General features: G+C 47.5%; 1 protein-coding gene across 1 annotated transcript; it reads left to right on the top strand.

The window, feature by feature from the left end:
• The first annotated feature begins 2,776 nt into the window (after positions 1 to 2,776).
• UMOD (uromodulin) lies at positions 2,777 to 17,582 on the top strand. Its single transcript, XM_021698064.1, has 11 exons — positions 2,777 to 2,798; positions 4,271 to 4,468; positions 5,830 to 6,606; positions 6,708 to 6,815; positions 8,510 to 8,718; positions 9,674 to 9,822; positions 11,726 to 11,971; positions 14,489 to 14,651; positions 15,243 to 15,324; positions 16,076 to 16,117; positions 17,267 to 17,582. The coding sequence occupies exons 2-11, from the start codon at positions 4,375 to 4,377 to the stop codon at positions 17,326 to 17,328; spliced, it is 1,932 nt and encodes a 643-aa protein (XP_021553739.1). The 5' UTR covers positions 2,777 to 2,798; positions 4,271 to 4,374; the 3' UTR covers positions 17,329 to 17,582.
• The last annotated feature ends 723 nt before the right edge of the window (positions 17,583 to 18,305 follow it).

The following is an 18,305-nucleotide window of genomic DNA, read 5'->3' as shown; positions in this document are numbered from 1 at the left end:
AAGAAAGAAAGAAAGAAAGAAAGAAAGAAAGAAAGAAAGAAAGAAAGGAGAAAGAAAGGGACTAGCAGATGAGAATACTCCAAGTGCTTATGAGAAGAGGAAGTTACAGGAGGAAGGGGTAGGTGAAGGTGAGGAAAAAAGGTTATCAGCCCAGGAAGAAGGATGCTGCTTCCATCATGGGAGAGGAGAAGTAGAAGGTGAATCCAGAGGCAGGAAGACGGAGAAGTTGAGGGAGGCAATGCTTAGTGACTCCAGTGAGAATGCCATGATGTCATTAAATGTGTGGGGCTGGGCGACGGTAGGAATTTTGAAGAAAGAGTGGAAAAACAACAAACTAGAGGAACACCACAGGATGCTCCAGCTGTGTTGAGGGCAGGTGATGCTTACTGTTTTAAAATGTAAGTTTTGTTATTATTATATGACAAGGCTAACAGATGAGAAGATGAATGCCATTGAAAACATAGTTGATTAGATTTCCAGATCACAAGAGGAGGGGGCACACGAAGAAGTACCAGGGTCAGTCAGGAGGCCAAGGGATAGGGGAAACATGAGCAAGAGCCTTTCTTGTGGTTCCCATGGGAAGGAACAGGAGAGGCAGGGAAGCAGGTTGAGGACTGGATAGTTTGAATAATTTCAGCAGGTCTTGGGATGAGGGACCGGTCCCGGTTGTCTGGTGCCTGGCCCTGGGGTGATGAAGGCAGGGGAATAGTGGCCCTGAGTGTGAGAGCCCCCAGCAAAGGAGGGCTGGTGGGGGGGGGGGGCCCTCTGGGTGGTCGGTTTGCATATAGAAGGCAGATCTCTAGCCAGCTGTTGGCAATCTCTAGGAATTAGTTAGCCTGGGAGGGACAATCCCTGCAGGGTCAGCAAAGCCCCAAGATGTACAAGCATCAAATACAGAAACTGGAAAAATGTGGTTATTAGACTTATGAGTAATCTATAACACAAATGCCCCATATTCCTGCCTATGGCCTTTGCCCAGACAACTCCAGGAGCCACCCGGAGCCTCCATTTTAATCCTTTAAAGACACCCGAACTCGGGTTTAGACAGGGCCTCATATGCACCAACCAGAAATTATATTCACCATCCAAAAATGGAGAAAAAGAATATTAAGAACTTTTATTTTCTTCTTAAGCAGTAGGGGGAAAAAAAGAAAGAAAGACACAGCCAATTCAGAAAAGACTAAGTAACACACATGAAAAGATAATGATTTCCCTTTTCACTGAAGAATTACAAAAGTAAGCAATGAGATTTCTCACTTCTTTTTTTGACAAAGATGAAGGAAAGCGTACAACGCTCAGGATTGGTACTATGGGATTGTAAACTAGTTTATTTTTTTTAAGATTTTATTTATTTATTTGAGAGAGAGAGAGCGCGCACGAGTGGGGGGAGGGGCATAAGGAGAGGGAGAAGCAGACTCCCCGCTGAGCAGGGAGCCCAACACAGAGCTCCATCTCAGGACCCCAAGATCATGGCCTGAGCCGAAGTCAGATGCTTAATTGACTGAGACACCCAGGCGCCCCTAAACTAGTTTATTTAAAAAAAAAATATCTCTCTGGGGGTGCTGTTTGGGAAGAGGTATCAAAAGTCTTAAAACTGCACCACCTCTTTGACCCAGAAATTTCACTCCTACAAAATTATCCTGAGGAGATGATTGCATAGTGCTGATGGTTACCCTACCACTAAATGAGACAGGATAAGAAAGATCCTGAAAAAGTAAATGCAGTGGGTCATTGTTCTATTTCCTGCTCAGCCCAAGTTTACACATATTCAATTTTTCTCTATGGGACTGACTCTTAGACTGGATTGCCATCTACATGGGACTGCGTCAGGAGCCATGGGGTTGAGCCCAGTCTCTGCCATTTCGACCCCTGTGACTGTACATCAGCAAAGCAGCACTGACAGTGACTTCCACGGGTAGAATTGTTACATCACCTCTGTTCTTGCATCTTCTCCTTTAACCACCATAACAACTCTAAGAGATGGGTGCTTTCCTTTTACAGACAACAAAAATGACCTCAGGAAGATTATTATAGAAATGAGTCCTCTGGCACACAATAAATGGCCGATCAGGAGCCAGGCGGACGGACTCAAAAGTCAGTCTACTCAGTCACAAAGTTACCCGCCTCCCAAGGGGGCCTATCCTCATGGGAACTCAGATTCTTTGTTTCACAGAGTGGGTCTGGTCTGGTGATGTCTCAGTTATCTTCAGGCTTTGACTTTCAACCATTGTCACCTCCTCTCCTGCTCATGTCCGGACCATAGAGGAGCTTGCTGAGCCCATGAGGATGGAGTGTGCTTCAGCAGGGTGCCCTCTCCAGGGCAGGAAACCCAAATGGTCACAGGTGCATGTCCTAATGGGGGCAATAAAAACCCCCTTTTGCCCCAGCGCAGCCTGGCTTCAGATACAGGCCTCTGCCTGGCTCCTTAGGTCCACCTTGTCCTTCTCAATGACCAGTAAAACGCCTAGTACCTTGGCACTGCTTTTCCGGTTAATTTCTAACTAAGGAATCTCTTTATATCAAAAGGTGCAAAACAGAGGCCTTATATTTGCGGGCACAAGGTTTGACCCCCAATGTCAGTCATTTGGGGCGTCCACATATTAGGAAAAAGAACAACAATCTGACAGCCTAGGAAAGGAAAACACTGTGCCCACAGGGGAAAATATCCTACCCTCAAGAATACAATCTCAAGAAACAGAACCAGAGAATAATTGGAGGAAAGACTGCCAGCCAGGGGCAGATGTATATATAGGAGGCACACACTTGGAAACAGACTAATTCTACCTCTCTGGCTTCAGGTAAGGCTATCTATGGCTCTCTCTTCTCCCCCACCTAGTTCTCTGCTAATTCCCATTCTGTTTGGGAGAGGGGGAAGGAAATGAAGAGATTGGACACCTGGGTCAGACCTAGATTGGGTCATTCCTCTGCTGACTATTGGCTTCATTATCTTCAGTTGGTCAATCTCCCTCCCTTCAAGGCTGCACTTTACTAATAACAATGACTACTATTTCTTCACTCATTCAACAAATATTAGCAAAGTGCCTACTATGTACTAGGCACTGGAGATATAGCAGTGAACAATAGCATTTGCTATGTGCCAGGCCCTGCTTTGCTTATATCATCTTAGTTAATCCCCATGACAATATGCAGTCAGTTATCATCTGCCACAGTGTTTTCACGACCCATTAGTAGATCATGAAATCGTTTGTGGGTTATACCCAAAATTTTCTTTTAATTAAATGTTAGAGACTATGTCAGCAAGCAATGCATACAATACTAAGATTTTTATAAAACTTATTATTTTGTGTGTGTGTGTGTACCCATGCACATACACAAGCAACTACACCAGGTTATGGCAAAAAGTATTTTCCTTATAGCAGATCGTGATCATAAAGGCTTGGAAAACACAGCTCCAGAACACAAGTTCTCTGATCACAGGGACTTCAAACTGAGCCTGGCACATCATAGGCACTCAGTTTGTGAAAGCAATGATCCATATTTCATAGATGAGGAAACTAATTATTAGCGAGTTGAAATACCTTGCCCAGTGTTACACTGTCAGTGATTAGTAAAACAGGGATTTGGATCCTGGTGGCAGGCTCCAGGTCCCACACATTTAACCACCACTTACTACCCTAGTTTGCTGCTGTAAAAATTGAGGCAATAGTAATACCCACCTAGGATTATTTCACCAATTGAGTGAAATAATAAGTGACTGCTCTGGAAACACCAAAATCCATTGTGAAGGTTAATCATCTCTGGAGTTGCTTATCTAAAGCAACTTCTTTACAATATGGGTTGCATGAAGTCAGGGATCTTGCCTGTCCTATTCATGGCCTTCCTCAGTGTGTAGCTCCCTGTTTGGCACATGGTAGCTACTCAGTAAATGTTTGTTGAATGGATAAATGGATCTGGGCAAGTTGAAAGTATCCCAGCAGGGGATCAGGAGTGGCTGTGAAAACCTAAAGCTGCCTCCAGTAAGATGAGGAGTCCAGAACACACTACCCCACCTTGCTGCTTCCTGTTCCAAATGAGACTCAGTTCTTCCAGATTCGCTGAGACTGGGGGAGCAGAGGCTAATATGGGGGTGGGAGGATGGGTGGGGTAACAGAAGGAAAAACAACAAAGCAAGGGCCACACACTGTACACTTCTTGTAGTTCATATAAATGGCACTTTCTGGAGTTGTGCAGTGCAGGACCAAAGCACTCCTCCCACCTGTGGGGAAGTGAGTTAGATCATGCATTTATCCCATCCATCTCTGTTCCACAGGACTCCAGGCATCACAGACAGGGAGGAAATCCCAAGGGGTCAACCTGTCTTTGCCTTTGGGCAGGTTCTCCCCAGACCAGAAGAAGCTGTGAAGAGCAGAAAGAATGGGGCAGCTTTCCTCTCTGATCTCGGTGTGGATGGTAGTCATGGTAACCTCTTGGGTCATCACAGCTGCATCCACTGACACCTTGGAAGCAAGTAAGTGGGGGTGGGGGGTGTTTGTGTGTGTGTGTGTGTGTGTGTGTGCAGGGAACAATGCTGCTGTTAACAGAGGAGGTCTGGCTTCCTCTCCTATCATGCTTAGAATTTATTTTTTTTTTTAAAGATTTTATTTATTTATTTATTTGACAGAGAGAGAGACACAGCAAGAGAGGGAACACAAGCAGGGAGAGTGGGAGAGGGAGAAGCAGGCTTCCCGCCGAGTAGGGAGCCCGATGCGGGGTTCAATCCCAGGACCCTGGGATCACGACCTGAGCCGAAGGCAGACGCTTAACAACTGAGCCACCCAGGCGCTCCTCTAAATCCATTTTTTATACTTTAATGTATACAGGATTCACATGGGAGTTTTGCTAAAATGCAGATTCTGATTCAGTAGGCCCTGCATAGGGCCTGAAATTCTGCATTTCTGACAAACTCTCAGGTAATACTGATGCTGTGGTCCTTGGATCACACATTGGAGGCAAGAGACTACCACTAGGTCCCCTGGCAATTTACTGGAAGGTCAAGATCTGAACACACCAAAGTGGCTCCCAAACACCTTCCCCTGCATTTTTAAGAGGTCATTCCATTGGGTCTTGCATTATCCTCATCTAGCTTTCAGCTTCTCCCTGGGGAAGGGAGCTGGGCGTCTCCCCTGAGCTGGAGTACTTTGGGGCACAGTAAATGCCATTTCAGTGTCATGGTAAAGAGGTTAAGAGCATATACTCTGTGGTCCTGCCACCTAGGTTTCTGTCCTGGCTCTGTTGCTTACCAACAGAGCAAGTGGCTTAAACCCTCTGAACCTCAGTTTGCTTATCTTTAAAATAAGGGTAAATACAAAAGCGATCCCACAGGGCCATTGGGGAGGATTCAATGAGATAATGAGTGAAAAGCAGACATCCCAGTGTCTGGCATATTGTAAGTGCTTAATAAACGACAGCTCGTTATCTTTACTGTGTTTATTGTCATGGAGGATGTCACACAAAGTGCGACTGTCAGGGAGAGTTGGGGAAGTCTTCAGAGGGGAGGCAGGGAAGATCTGAGCAAAAGGCATTAAATGTTCAAAGGTGGGGAAGGGGCGACAGGGTCACCTAAATCCTACCAAAGTGTCAAGAACTCTTTATTATTCCTCTGGATGTGGAAGCGTGGATATTTTAAAAGAAGACATACTTTGAAAGCAATGCTTAACAGAGAAGAATGCACAGTGGCAGCATCGGGGGAGTTTTGTTTAGTTGTTTTGGAGGGAGTCATCCAGGGACCAAGTCTTAAAAGAACATGGTACCCTAATGGATGCAGGAGGACTCTCTGAGTGACCACTGGCCCAGCTGCCCCCATCTGAGGCCGGACTCTTCTGTCCACAGGAAACTGCTCTGAATGTCACAGCAATGCCACCTGCATGGAGGACGGGACTGTCACAACATGCTCCTGCCAGGTGGGTTTCACTGGAAATGGCCTTGTGTGCGTGGACCTGGATGAATGTGTCATCCCTGGGGCCCACAACTGCTCCGAGGACAGCAGCTGCGTGAACATGCCGGGCTCCTACTTGTGCACCTGCCCTGACGGCTTCCGACTGACGCCTGGGCTGGGCTGCACCGACGTGGATGAGTGCGCAGAGCCCGGGCTCAGCCACTGCCACGCCCTGGCCACCTGTGTCAATAGCAAGGGCAATTACTCGTGTGTCTGTCCTGAGGGCTATCTGGGGGACGGGAAACACTGCGAGTGCTCCCCGGGCTCCTGTGGGCCAGGACTGGACTGCGTGTCCGGGGGCGACGCACTGGTATGCGCGGACCCATGCCAAGAGTACCGCATCCTGGATGAGTACTGGCGCAGTGCCGAGCACGGGGCGGGTTACACCTGCGATGTGGGCCTGAGCGGCTGGTACCGCTTCGTGGGGCCGGGCGGTGTGCGCCTGGCGGAGACCTGCGTGCCGGTCCTGCACTGTAACACGGCCGCGCCCATGTGGCTCAACGGCACGCACCCGTCCAGTGACGAGGGCATAGTGAGCCGCACAGCCTGCGCGCACTGGAGTGGCCACTGCTGCCTGTGGGACGCACCCGTCCAAGTGAAGGCCTGTGCTGGTGGCTACTATGTCTACAACCTGGGTGCGCCCACCGAGTGCTATCTGGCCTACTGCACAGGTGAGTGGGCGTCTCCCCCTACGCCCCACTCCAGACCTGGGTGGGCCCCACGGGAGACCAGGGAGCATCCCTGTTGACTGACAGTGTCTGTGATCCTGCAGACCCCAGCTCCGTGTTGGGGACATGTGAGGAGTGCAGTATAGACGAGGACTGCAAGTCGGATGATGGCACATGGAGCTGCCAGTGCAAACAGGACTTCAACATCACTGGTGAGACCAGTAGGAGGAGGGCAATGTGTTGAGAAATGTCAGCAAGTGGGGGAGGCACACATTCCTATGCGCAAGTTGGGGACATATGGGGATGATGCAGGGATGCATATCATCCCATGAGTGAAAAGTGGGTCCAGTAATATCTGTTAAAACCAGGAGAAGCTCGGGGCACCTGGGTGGCTCAGTCGTTAAGTGTCTGCCTTCGGCTCAGGTCATGATCCCAGGGTCCTGGGATCAAAGCCCCACATCGGGCTCTCTGCTCGGCCTGGAGCCGGCTTCTCCCTCTCCCACTCCCCCTGCTTGTATTCCCTCTCTAGCTATCTCTCTCTCTCTCTGTCAAATAAATAAAATAAAAAAATCTTTAAAAAAAAAAACAAAACAAAACAGGAGAAGCTCTCTGGGCTCCTGGGATCCCTTTAGTGGACCCCAAAGCTCCCAGAGCTTGAGGAACCTCCTTAGGCCCAGCCTTCTTCCTGAGGCTCCCACACCACAGTACAGGTGGCTGCCACTTGTTGGCCAAAGGCTGCCTAAGCCGGATTTCTGCAGCTCAAGAACACAGGACTGGTGGGGCACCTGGGTGGCTCAGATGGTTAAGCGTCTGCCTTCAGCTCAGGTCATGATCCCAGGGTCCTGGTATCGAGCCCCACATCGGGCTCCTGGCTCGGCGAGGAGCCTGCTTCTCCCTCTCCCTCTGCCTCTCTCCCCTGCTCATGCTTTCTCTCTCTCTGTGTATCTCTGTGTTTCAAATGAATAAATAAAATCTTTAAAAAAAAAAAGAACACAGGACTGGTGACCAGCCTGCGGTTTCTAGGGCTGGGCCCTCCTCTGATCAGCAGAGGATCCCGAGCAGGGCTCTGTGGGTCTCTAAGCCTCAGTTTCCCCATATGTACAATGACTGAAGCAGGATAGTATTTCCCAAACTTCAGTCATGATTTTAGTACCAATTTTATAATTTCGTTTTATCCAAGTACTACCTAGACTGTGGTTTTTATTATTAACTTGTTCTTCTTTAAGTTGGTTGAATCCTTCTTCTTTTAAATAAACTTGGGACACTTATGGCCACTGCTGCATCTATCTGTGGCAAGTAACTCTTACCGTAGATAGAAGGTAACAGTAAAAATGAATACAATGAAAGAAAATTATTAAATTCCAGCAGCTGTGTAATACTTCAATTTTAAAAAGTTAAAAAAAAATCCACCTGGATGTGACTGTGTGCCCCAAACACTTAGCCTGATGTCTGCACTCTGTTGTTTTAAAAGGGAAATTAGCAAGTATATAGCATTGAAAACATTAGTAGCTAGTGTGGACTATCTCTTTGATATACAAAGGATGGAAAGATACTGCGATTAATGTGTTAGTGTGTTTGTTGTTTTGTTTTACTGAGATTCAGTGTATTTAATGCTGGCGGGGGGGGCAGTGAATGACCTGAAAATAATATTGTTTTTTGCATACAATCCACACTTAGGGTAACATGGAGCTGATGGTTGGCCATTTGGATCCATCCAGTGATGCTGGGAATCCAGTCTTGCGTCTCCGTCCCTCTGAGAGAGGAGACCACAGCAAGATGAGACGGGGCTAAACTGAGCGCCCCCAGCTAGTGGCCAGCCTGACCAGCTGGGCCTGGGCCCTGGGGATGTGCTTGATGCTGAATTGTGGTCCCAGGTTTCCAATCCTGCCTTCCCTGCCCATTTCAGATCTCTCCCTCCTGGAGCGCAGGTTGGAGTGTGGAGCCAATGACATCAAGGTGTCCCTGAGCAAGTGCCAGCTGAAGAGCCTGGGCTTTGAGAAGGTTTTCATGTACCTGCGTGACAGCCAGTGCTCAGGCTTCCGTGAGAGGGGCGACCGGGACTGGATATCTGTGGTGACCCCAGCCAGGGGTGGCCCCTGTGGGACAGTGATGATGGTATGTCCTGGCCAACATGGGACAGGGTTGGAGCACTGCCTGGTTCAAGCCCTAGCTTTACACTTCCTAGTCATATGAGCCTGGCTGTGCCTCAGTTTCCTCAACTGTAAAATGGAATAATGATACTAGTACCTACTTCACAGGGTTGTTAAGAGGATTAAATGAGTTAATGTGTGTGAAGTGATTGAGACACCAGCAGGCACAGTGTAAGTGCTCAATAAATGTTAGCTTTAAATAAAGAGAATGATCCGTGGTGACAGTGCCCCATTTTACAGATGGGAACAGAAGGGCCCAGATAGGACAGTGATTCTTCTCAGCCAGGAGGTATCAGCACTGGGCTCAGAAGCAAGTCTGCCTGTCTTGGGTGGTCCTCAGAGGCAAGGTCTGCATCACCACTGTTCAGAGAACCAGGACCTCACCTCCAGAAACTTCCTCAAAAGGGACCCAGAGGTCAATATTTGAGTGGAATACTGCTTCTCCAACTCCCTCATCCCCCAGAAAGAAAAGGAAAGAAGACAAAAGAAAGGAAGAAAGAAATTGTTATTTGCTTAGCACAGCGTTTGAAATTCCAGCATTAATATTGAGTCTGGAGGTGGTTTTTAGTGTTTTTAGTGTTTGAGAGGAAGCGTGGCCTAATTTGGAGAGCCCAGGCTTATTAGATCCCACATACTGTGGGCAAGTTACTCAAGAGTTACTCAGCTTCTATGAACCCCCATCTCCTCATCATGAGGCAGGGAGATAGTAGCCCTGCCTCTTAGGGTCACTGAAGAGGCTAATGCAGTCATGCAGGAGCAGTGTTTAGCTCAGGGCCTAGTTCATAAATGGTTGCTGTCCTTGTAACTTTTGATTATGACAGCTGGGAGGGCAGCTCACAGGTGGCCATAGAAACCCCTTTGACTTTGAGTCCTACTCAGATTCTCATGCCCCTTTCTCCCGCTCCCACCCCCCAATACAGAGGAATGAAACCCATGCCACATATAGCAACACCCTCTACCTGGCAGATGAGATCATCATCCGTGACCGCAACATCAAAATCAACTTTGCGTGTTCCTACCCCCTGGACATGAAAGTCAGCTTGAAGACCTCCATGCAGCCAATGGTCAGGTGCGGCCAGAGAGGGTCCCCAGTGCCCCTGGCCATCTCTACCCCCACAACCTCTTAACCACCAGGCCCTCAGCTTCCCTGTTAACTGCCATCCATATGTTGCTGGGTGGGGGAGCTGGGAGGCAGTATTTTCCAACGGAGGAGCCCAGTCTGGAAGGAAGGAGCCCAGATTCAAATCCAGGCTCTGTCACATACTAACCAGATGGCTCTGGAAATTGACAGCCCCACTCTGGGTGTCAGTCCTCTCATCTGTGAAATGGATTTAGCAGTACCCATACTGCCTTTCTTAGAAGCACAACAGGGCTTGGCATGTGTGAATTAAATATTAGGGCCTCTGGCTTATCAGAGGGGCAGAGTAGTTGGACCAGATGGAAGGAGGGAGGGCTCTTGGTCCAGACCTGCTATTTATATGATATATAAATCATGCCATATTTGGACCTTAGTTTCCTTCCTTCTCTATAAATAGGAATTTGATAAAAAAAAAAAGGGGGGGTTTATAAATTATGCCTCTTAGAGTTTGAGGGTCTTTAAGGAAGTACGTTTGGGGATGCCTACAGGGTGAACCAGAGACGTTCCACCCATATTGGGTGTCCCATGAGATTTTATTATTTAAAAAAGTAGTAAAAGGATCCTGTTGCTAAATAAAATTGGAAATCTCTGACTAGGACGAATCACAGGCCAATGATGCAAATGTGGTGTTGGAAAAAATTACAGTTGTAACTATAACAAGCACTTATCAAGAGCTGACTGTATGTCAGGCATTGTGTTAATTGCTCTACAGGAAACCTCTCACTGAAATCTTAAGAGTACCTTAAGAGCTGTAAATATTACTATTATTAGTAGTGTTCCCATTGTACAGATGTGGAAATTGAGGCTCAGAGAAGACTGAGTAACCTGTCCAAAGTTAGAGTCTAGTAAGTGGCAGAGCTGGGATTCAAACCTAGGGCATTGTGCCCAGAGCCCCCACTCTACCATGACCTTCATTATGAAGCTCATCCACGGCTACATGGTTCTTTGGGCCAACCAGACTCAGGGAAGGGCACTAGGCACTGATGAGGGTGCATGGCTGACCTGGGGGAAGAAGGTTGCTCATTGTCTGCCTTTGGCTGGAGAACCACCTGGCCAAGCAGTGCCCTGGAGCACTGTGGCCGTGTCTCAGGCCTGACAGACTTCAAGGAGCAACACATCTATATGGAGATGTCTCTCCAGTTTGAGCTGGAAGTCTTGCCCTAGTCCAAATCTGAGTCCAAACCAATAACCCAGTTCTCACCTGCAAAATGGACTTCTACATTACTGAGTTTTTATCATGTGCCTTATTTCCTAGCGTTATCAGTCTTACAGTGTCCTTTATTGGCTCATTCTGTGAAGTCTCATCAGTGTAGCTATTTTCAATGTGGTGAAAAATAACCCATTTACAAAAAACCCCTATCTTCTGCTGTAGGTGGACCCAGAACTCTGACCTAGGCCTGTAGGACTCATAGCCATCCCTTTTAACTGCTCCAGGTTAAGACCAAAGAAGGAATGTAGGTGACTCCCTTGAGAATTTGTTTATTGGACTCCTTGAAGGCAAGGGCCCCCAAGTGAAGGGGATGAGCATGCTACAAAAAATGTGGTCTGTGGATCAGCAGCAGCAGCATCACATGGGAGCTTGTTAAAAATGCAGAACCTTGAGCCCCACCTGAACCTACCAAACCAGAACCTGCATTTCAACAAGATCCTGAGGTGACCCATGTCTGCTCATCACAGTTGGCAGCCATTGCAGTGGTTGGTGGGTTCCAGTCCTCCTGCTAAATAAACACGCAGAGAGCTGCCAGGGATGGCCTGGGACTGCAGACCAGAAGGGGTGGCCCATCTGTTGCTGTTCTCAGCTCTGGTTTTCTCACCAGCTCCTCTCCCCCTGTAGCGTCCTAAACATCAGCGTGGGAGGGACAGGCACGTTCACCGTGCGGATGGCACTCTTCCAGAGCCCTGCCTACACACAGCCCTACGAAGGCTCCTCCGTGACCCTGGCCACAGAGGCCTTTCTCTATGTGGGCACCATGCTGGATGGGGGTGACCTGTCCCGGTTTGCACTGCTGATGACCAACTGCTACGCTACACCCAGCGGCAACGCCACAGACCCCCTGAAGTACTTCATCATCCAGAACAGGTAAGTTCCGTAGATGGAAATTCTGGGGCAGGAGGGGGCAGCCTTTGGATTTGGATTTGGGGGAAAGTACATCTTTATATTCACAATGTCTAGCTGAAATTTAGCATCACCATCCATTATGAACATAGGCAACAAACCACAGTATTAGCAGGACACGTGAAAACATTTACACATGTCAGTACTTTTTAGTTACTAGAGTATTAGAGTTTCTACTAGAAATTATTATTTAATGTATTATCAAATATACATCCTTACAAATATATGTGTTTATATATAATAGATACGTAAATATATAATGCATATATCAAATGCTCTAATATTTTAAGAACTATACTTCAGTTGAACTGGTTTCCTTTATAATCTTAGGTACTTTATGCACTTAAAACATTATTTTTGAAGAGGGAGGCATGGGCTTCACCAGAAGGTTGGAGGTGTCCAGGACTCAAGAAAAGGTTAAGAAACCTGATTGAAAGGTGCACTCACCCAGGGTAGGAAGCAAGATGGCACTTGGCTGGGAGGAGTGAGCTGGAGACACAGTTAACCAAGGACCAGTTGTAAAAGGGGGGACACAGGTGGCACTGGAGAACCGTGGACCACACTGTGAGGAAGTAATTCATGTCATTCAAATCAGAATAGATGTCTTTGGAAGCTTACTGTGTGCCAGGCTCTGTGCATAGCACAGTGAATAGAAGGGACATAACTCTCTGCCCTCATACAGCTGATATTCCAAGAGGGGGGACCAATAATTAAACAAGAGAAATCTGTAGCATGTCAGTGGTAAGGGGGCTATAGGAAAAACCCAAAGCAGGGAAAGGGGAGGCGCATATGCTATTTAATAGCATAGTCAGAAAAAGCATCCCCCAAAGGCACTGACCTATTCCTGTTTCCGTTCTTAGAACCTGCCTGGTTACATCAAGGGAAGAGTATCAGTTGGGTGCTCATCTGACACTTATACCTCTCCGTTATTGCTCATTCCCTTTGCAACAGAAATAAGTCTTTTTAGGGCCTTCTGCTGTGATGGGAGCTAAGATTTAATAGCACTGTTTTACTTTGTATAAATAAGATTTAATAGCACTGTTTTACTTTGTATTTATCTGTAAATGGTCATGTTGTGCTTATGGCAAGTGATGCTGGTTTGCTATTTGTGGTCAGGATCTAAAGATTCTTCTAAAAAATAGATGTATTCCAATAAAAATATATGTATATTTAAAGCAAATAGCAAGTAAATTATAATAATACAGATGCTGGGAAACACAGGAAAACATACACGAAGGTGGTTTCTAGGTAAGGACAAAAAAGCAAATTTGGAAAGGGGCATTGATGGAGATTGGAGCATCATGGAGATTTGGGTCCACATCTTGGCTTTGCTACTTCTTAGTCTGGAGACACAATTCATCTCATCGCTCCAAATATTCATGTTCTCATATGTGAAATGGGCATAAATAATACCTACTGTGCAGGGATTTGTAAACTTTTTTTTCCTGAGTAAAAACATTGAGCATGTATGTCATGGGACACTTGGAAAGTTTTGGAAAAGAAGCAGGAAGAAATGCCGAGTGTGCCTGTGTTCTTCTGTCTGGGCATGTGTGGGAGCTGGGTTGGGGAGCACCAGTCCAAGAGGGGTGGCGAACATCCCAGGACGTGTAAGGAAGAGCTGGCTGAGGAGACAGCAAGGGGCTGGAGGGGACACTTGGATGCCCTGCTCAGGTTGCATGCATGGGGCTTTCAGGGGGTGGGTCCCCTGAGCCTCAGAGCTTTTATTGTGCCAAGTGGAGTCTGCACTTTTACAAACAGATCTGAATTGTTTGCACAAAGCAGGGAGTTCCCTTCCCAGTTCTTCGTCTGTGCAGTCAGCATTCCACCCCTCTCCTAAATCAATTTTGAGCAAATCTTATGTCAAATAGCGGAGAAAATGCCCAATTTGCCTGCCCTTGTACCCTGATCCAGCCCAGCACACACACGAGTCTCTTCATGTGCAATTTTGAGTTTCGGTACAATTGTGTATGTCTATAGATGGGCGCCGCGCGCGCACGCACACGCACACGCACACACACTCACTCACTCCCTTTTGGTCACGGCCCCTCAAGACTTAGAAGTGTCCACTGTTATCATCAGAACCGGGCACATAGGAGATAGCCAACAAATGGTAGCTAATGATCCTGAATGTTATTTCCTGGGAAATCAGAGGTGCTGACTTTATAGCATAGTTTCAACCCTGTGCTGATGACATTTTTATTTCAGCGTTATATATATATGCATTAAGGTATGTAGCATCTACTGTGTGTCATATACTGTAGTACGCTCTTGGAAAAGTTAACTCATTTAATCTTCCCAGCTATCTTATGATATGGGTTACAAATAGTATTTCCTGTATATAGATGGGGAAACTGGGGCACAGAGAGATTAAGTTGCTCAAAGACACATAGCTAATAGGTGGTGGAGTGAGATTTGAACCCAGGAAGTTTGGCTCCAGAGTAGCTGCTTAACCAGCCACGTTATATGACTTAACCCTCCCAGATGTCCACGCACTAAGGATTCAACCATCCAGGTGGTGGAGAACGGGGAGTCCCCTCAGGGCCGATTTTCTGTTCAGATGTTCCGTTTTGCCGGGAACTACGACCTGGTCTACCTGCACTGTGAAGTGTATCTGTGCGACACCTTTACTGAAAAATGCAAACCTGTGAGTTGCCTCTCCTCCCTCAGGCTGCCTGCCATGATTTCCCCCTTGCCCGTCTCCCATAACCAGACATTTGGCCACAAGGTCTAAAAGAAAACAAACATTTCTGCTGTGTTTCTCTTTTAGTCCAGGAATAGAATGAGCAGTAAGATGGGGTGGGCAGAGCACGGTAGGAGACCTAAGCTGTTAGGAAATCAGGCGGAATCGGTGCAGTGTGACAGGCTGGTAAATGCTCTGGCTTATCTGCAGGCTTGTGTTCTGGTAATAGAAGCTGATATTTTAAAGCACCAGGTGCACCTTATCTGTGTTAACTTTTTAATTCTTTGCAGTAACTAAAGGGGAGGCATTTTATTAGCTCCCTTTTCTATATGGGGAGAGCAGCTCAGAGAACTTAAGTGACTTTCCTAAGATCATAAACCTAACAGAAGGTAGAGGTGGGGCATGAGCCTAAGTATACAGATCTCCTGACAACTCCTGCCTCGACCATCCTCAAGCCCCAACCTGAGGCAGGAGGAGGCCCCTGTGAGGAGTGCAGCCCACTCCCCATGGCAGTCTCCCTCATGGAAGGCTTTCTTTGTTGCCCTCTTCCTGCAGACCTGCTCCGGGACCAGATTCCGAGGTGGGGGCAGCATAGATCAAACCCATGTCCTGAACCTGGGTCCCATCACACGGAAAAGTAAGAGAGCCACTCCCTCCTCCATGTTTCTGGTGGGGAATATTCTCTGGAGATGATAAGGGATGACAGAACCTGGCACGTGGAACTTACTGGGTTCTGAAGAACCTGAACAAGTGGATTCTGTGGGGCAAGGTGGACTATAAGCTGCCTTCCAAAATTTTACCAGTTCCTAGTCATTCATTCATTCCACTGCGCAAATTTGTTTTTGTACCTCCTGTGTGCTAGGCCCTGTGCTAGTGTTTGGGGATCTTGTGGTGAGCAAAAGCAGAGACAGACCCAGTTCACATGTAGCTTATAGACCAGTGCAGCAGTCATTTTTCAGACTGAGGAGAGATTAACCAAGAGGTGTCAGGGAAAGGGGGTGAGGGGAAGAGAATCCCAGGCAGAGGGTACAGCATGGGCAAAGGGCCTGTGGTGGTGGGGCTAAGGGGGTGGGTAGCCCAGCCTGCTAGAAGAACTGAGAAAAGGCCAGGCAGGCTGGAAAGGGGAGGAGATTGGTATGGGATGAGCTGATGCAGGTGGGCCCAGACCATGTGGGGATATATAGTTGTTGCTAAGGTTTGGGGTCTTTCTCCTGAAAGTAGCAGGGAACTCCTGAAGGGTCCAAAGCAGGGAAGTGACATGATCGGATCCGGGTTTCAAAAAGACCACTCTAGCTGCGAAGAGAAGAGCAAACTGAAGGGATATCTCTCAGGCTTCTTGCCATCTGCATGCCCTCTCCTTGCACTGATCCTTCTCTTTCCCTTTACAGGTGTCCAAGCAGTAGTCTCGAGGGCTGCTTCCAGCAGCCTGGGTAAGTTCAGGTCCTCTTTCCAGGGAGACCTCCACTAGAACCTTTCTCTGGGGCTTTTATATGTGGGCCCAGAATGTGCTGGAGTGCCTGGCCTGCTTGGCCTGAGCTCTGAAGAGGTGACTGCATCTGTAGAAACGCCTGGTTCTGGGGCTGTCCATATGCACATACACCTGTGCAGTCCCACAGTAGTGCATATGTGCACACAGACACAGGCGTGCCCAGACGCAGAATGTATATCATCCAGACATGTTTGCCCACATACACACACCAGGTCACATGCATATGCTCATATTTGCACACACAGATGCACAGATAGCTGGGGTTGCATGCATGCATATTTGCAGGGACAGACATACACATACTTATACAAACTTATACCCAGTAGACATGCACACACTAGGTCTGTACCTTGAGCACTTCCTGAAGCTTTGTGATTCATCTCTAACACCTTTTTTAGGATTCACTCAACAGGTGACAAATACATGTTGAGTGCTACTACATGCCAAGGACCAGGCTTAGTTCCGGGATGAACATCACAGACAAACAAGAAACCCTGTTTCTCTGCCTCTCTGACCACAAAGGCTAGGGACAGGTGGCATTTTATGGCCTTTGATTTTCACAGACAATGACTTGTCTGAAAATCTGGATGAAAAGTGAATTCATGTAACTGCTGCCCTTCTTGGCTCCTGGCATCTAGATCTGAAGGAGTTGTTATACCAACCTAGTGTTTTACCTGAGCTAGGCCAACTCTGTACCAACTCTGTAGTGAGCTTGGAGCTGAAGATTCAAGATGTTCCTAAGAGGCTTGTCCTCTGTGAATATCCCAAGGTCACCAAGGATGGTTGAGTAGGTTGGGCACTGTACATGAATGTCCTTTTGAGGGGCTACCAATCCTAGTGCCAGAAGAAAGGCTGTCTTCTTCAATCTGGTCCACCTGGGAGGGCACCTTTTTCCTATTTTTCCACCCCGAGTGGCACCTTGTTCTAATTGGTTTTCAGGGCAGATAAAGAGAAAGTTTCCCTTTTCTAACTGATCAGCCCAGATAGGGTGTCCTTTCCTAATTGGTCAGTCTAAAGGTGGCATCTTATGTTAGTTTTGCACACAGGCATATCAGTGCTAGCAGCAGCCCTATAATTGCTTTTTTTGCAGGGTTCCTGAAGGTCTGGCTGCCTCTGCTTCTGTGGGCCACATTGACCCTGATGTCTCAGTGACTGGCAGCTGGAAACCCTGTGCTCTGTGGCTTCATTTCCTGCTGGCTGGGAATGATGCAGCTTAGTGCTCCAGCCACAGAGAAGGGAGCTCATACTTCAGTCAACCTGCTCTTCTTTCCCCCACTTTAATCCTCACTGTCGCAAAATATCCTGTATCTTTAAATTCTGCCTTCTCTCAAAATGGGACTTGTGACATGTCTGCACATAGGTCCCATGTCTCCTTAAAGAATGTGGCAAAATAATAATAATTTTAAAAGCTCAGTCTTTGAAGTCATTCATTCATTCAGCAAGTATTTATCGAGCACCTACTATATACAGGAACTGGTCAGAGTGCTGAGGATCCTGTGGTGAGAAAAACCAGACTGCATCCCTGCACTCATGGAGTTCACACCCTGGTTGGAGAGACTGGCTTCAACTGGTTCTGCTGTGTAGTCAGATCAAATACATGATGTCTCTGAGCGTCATCCATCCAAGTCTTTCATTCATCGATCCATCCATCCATTTATTCAAGAAATATTTGCCGAGTATCCTATGCACCAGGCCTGTGCTAGCTGCTGGGGATATAGCAGGGGATGAGTCCCACACAGCCCCTCCCCTCCTGGAGCTTACACTCTGGCAGGAAAGGGAGAACTTGAATGGTGATTACAATGTGGCAGGCGTGGGGGAAATGGCAGACGTGGAAGGTGTAACTGGGGGCCGCTGCTGTTGTATAATGAAGATAATAATGATGCTTTCACAGGGTCCATTCAGCTTTGCAGAGACATTTATGTGAGCACCCAGTATGTGCCAGGTACCGTGACAGGTGCTGGGGAGACACTAGTGAATAAGACAGACACAGTCCCTGTCTTCAGAAGTCTCACAGTCTTTAGAGGTGATGTACTGACCCGTCCTAGGGACCTCCTCCCTCCACTGCACTTGTCCTTCTCCATCCAGAAGATGGAGGCCTGTGTATAGAGCCACAGCAGCAGTGGAGAGCA

This window comes from Neomonachus schauinslandi, chromosome 5 (assembly GCF_002201575.2).
Source record: "Neomonachus schauinslandi chromosome 5, ASM220157v2, whole genome shotgun sequence".
In the NCBI taxonomy this organism is placed as follows: domain Eukaryota; kingdom Metazoa; phylum Chordata; class Mammalia; order Carnivora; family Phocidae; genus Neomonachus; species Neomonachus schauinslandi.
This window is presented reverse-complemented; position numbering and strand designations above follow the sequence as displayed.

Bases quoted from the DNA above. Each gene is read 5' to 3' on its own strand.
- UMOD (XM_021698064.1), top strand. From the start codon at position 4,375: ATGGGGCAGCTTTCCTCTCTGATCTCGGTGTGGATGGTAGTCATGGTA. The intron at 8,719-9,673 runs GTATGTCCTGGC...CCCCCAATACAG, and splicing joins CCTGTGGGACAGTGATGATG to AGGAATGAAACCCATGCCAC. The intron at 14,652-15,242 runs GTGAGTTGCCTC...CTCTTCCTGCAG, and splicing joins TTACTGAAAAATGCAAACCT to ACCTGCTCCGGGACCAGATT.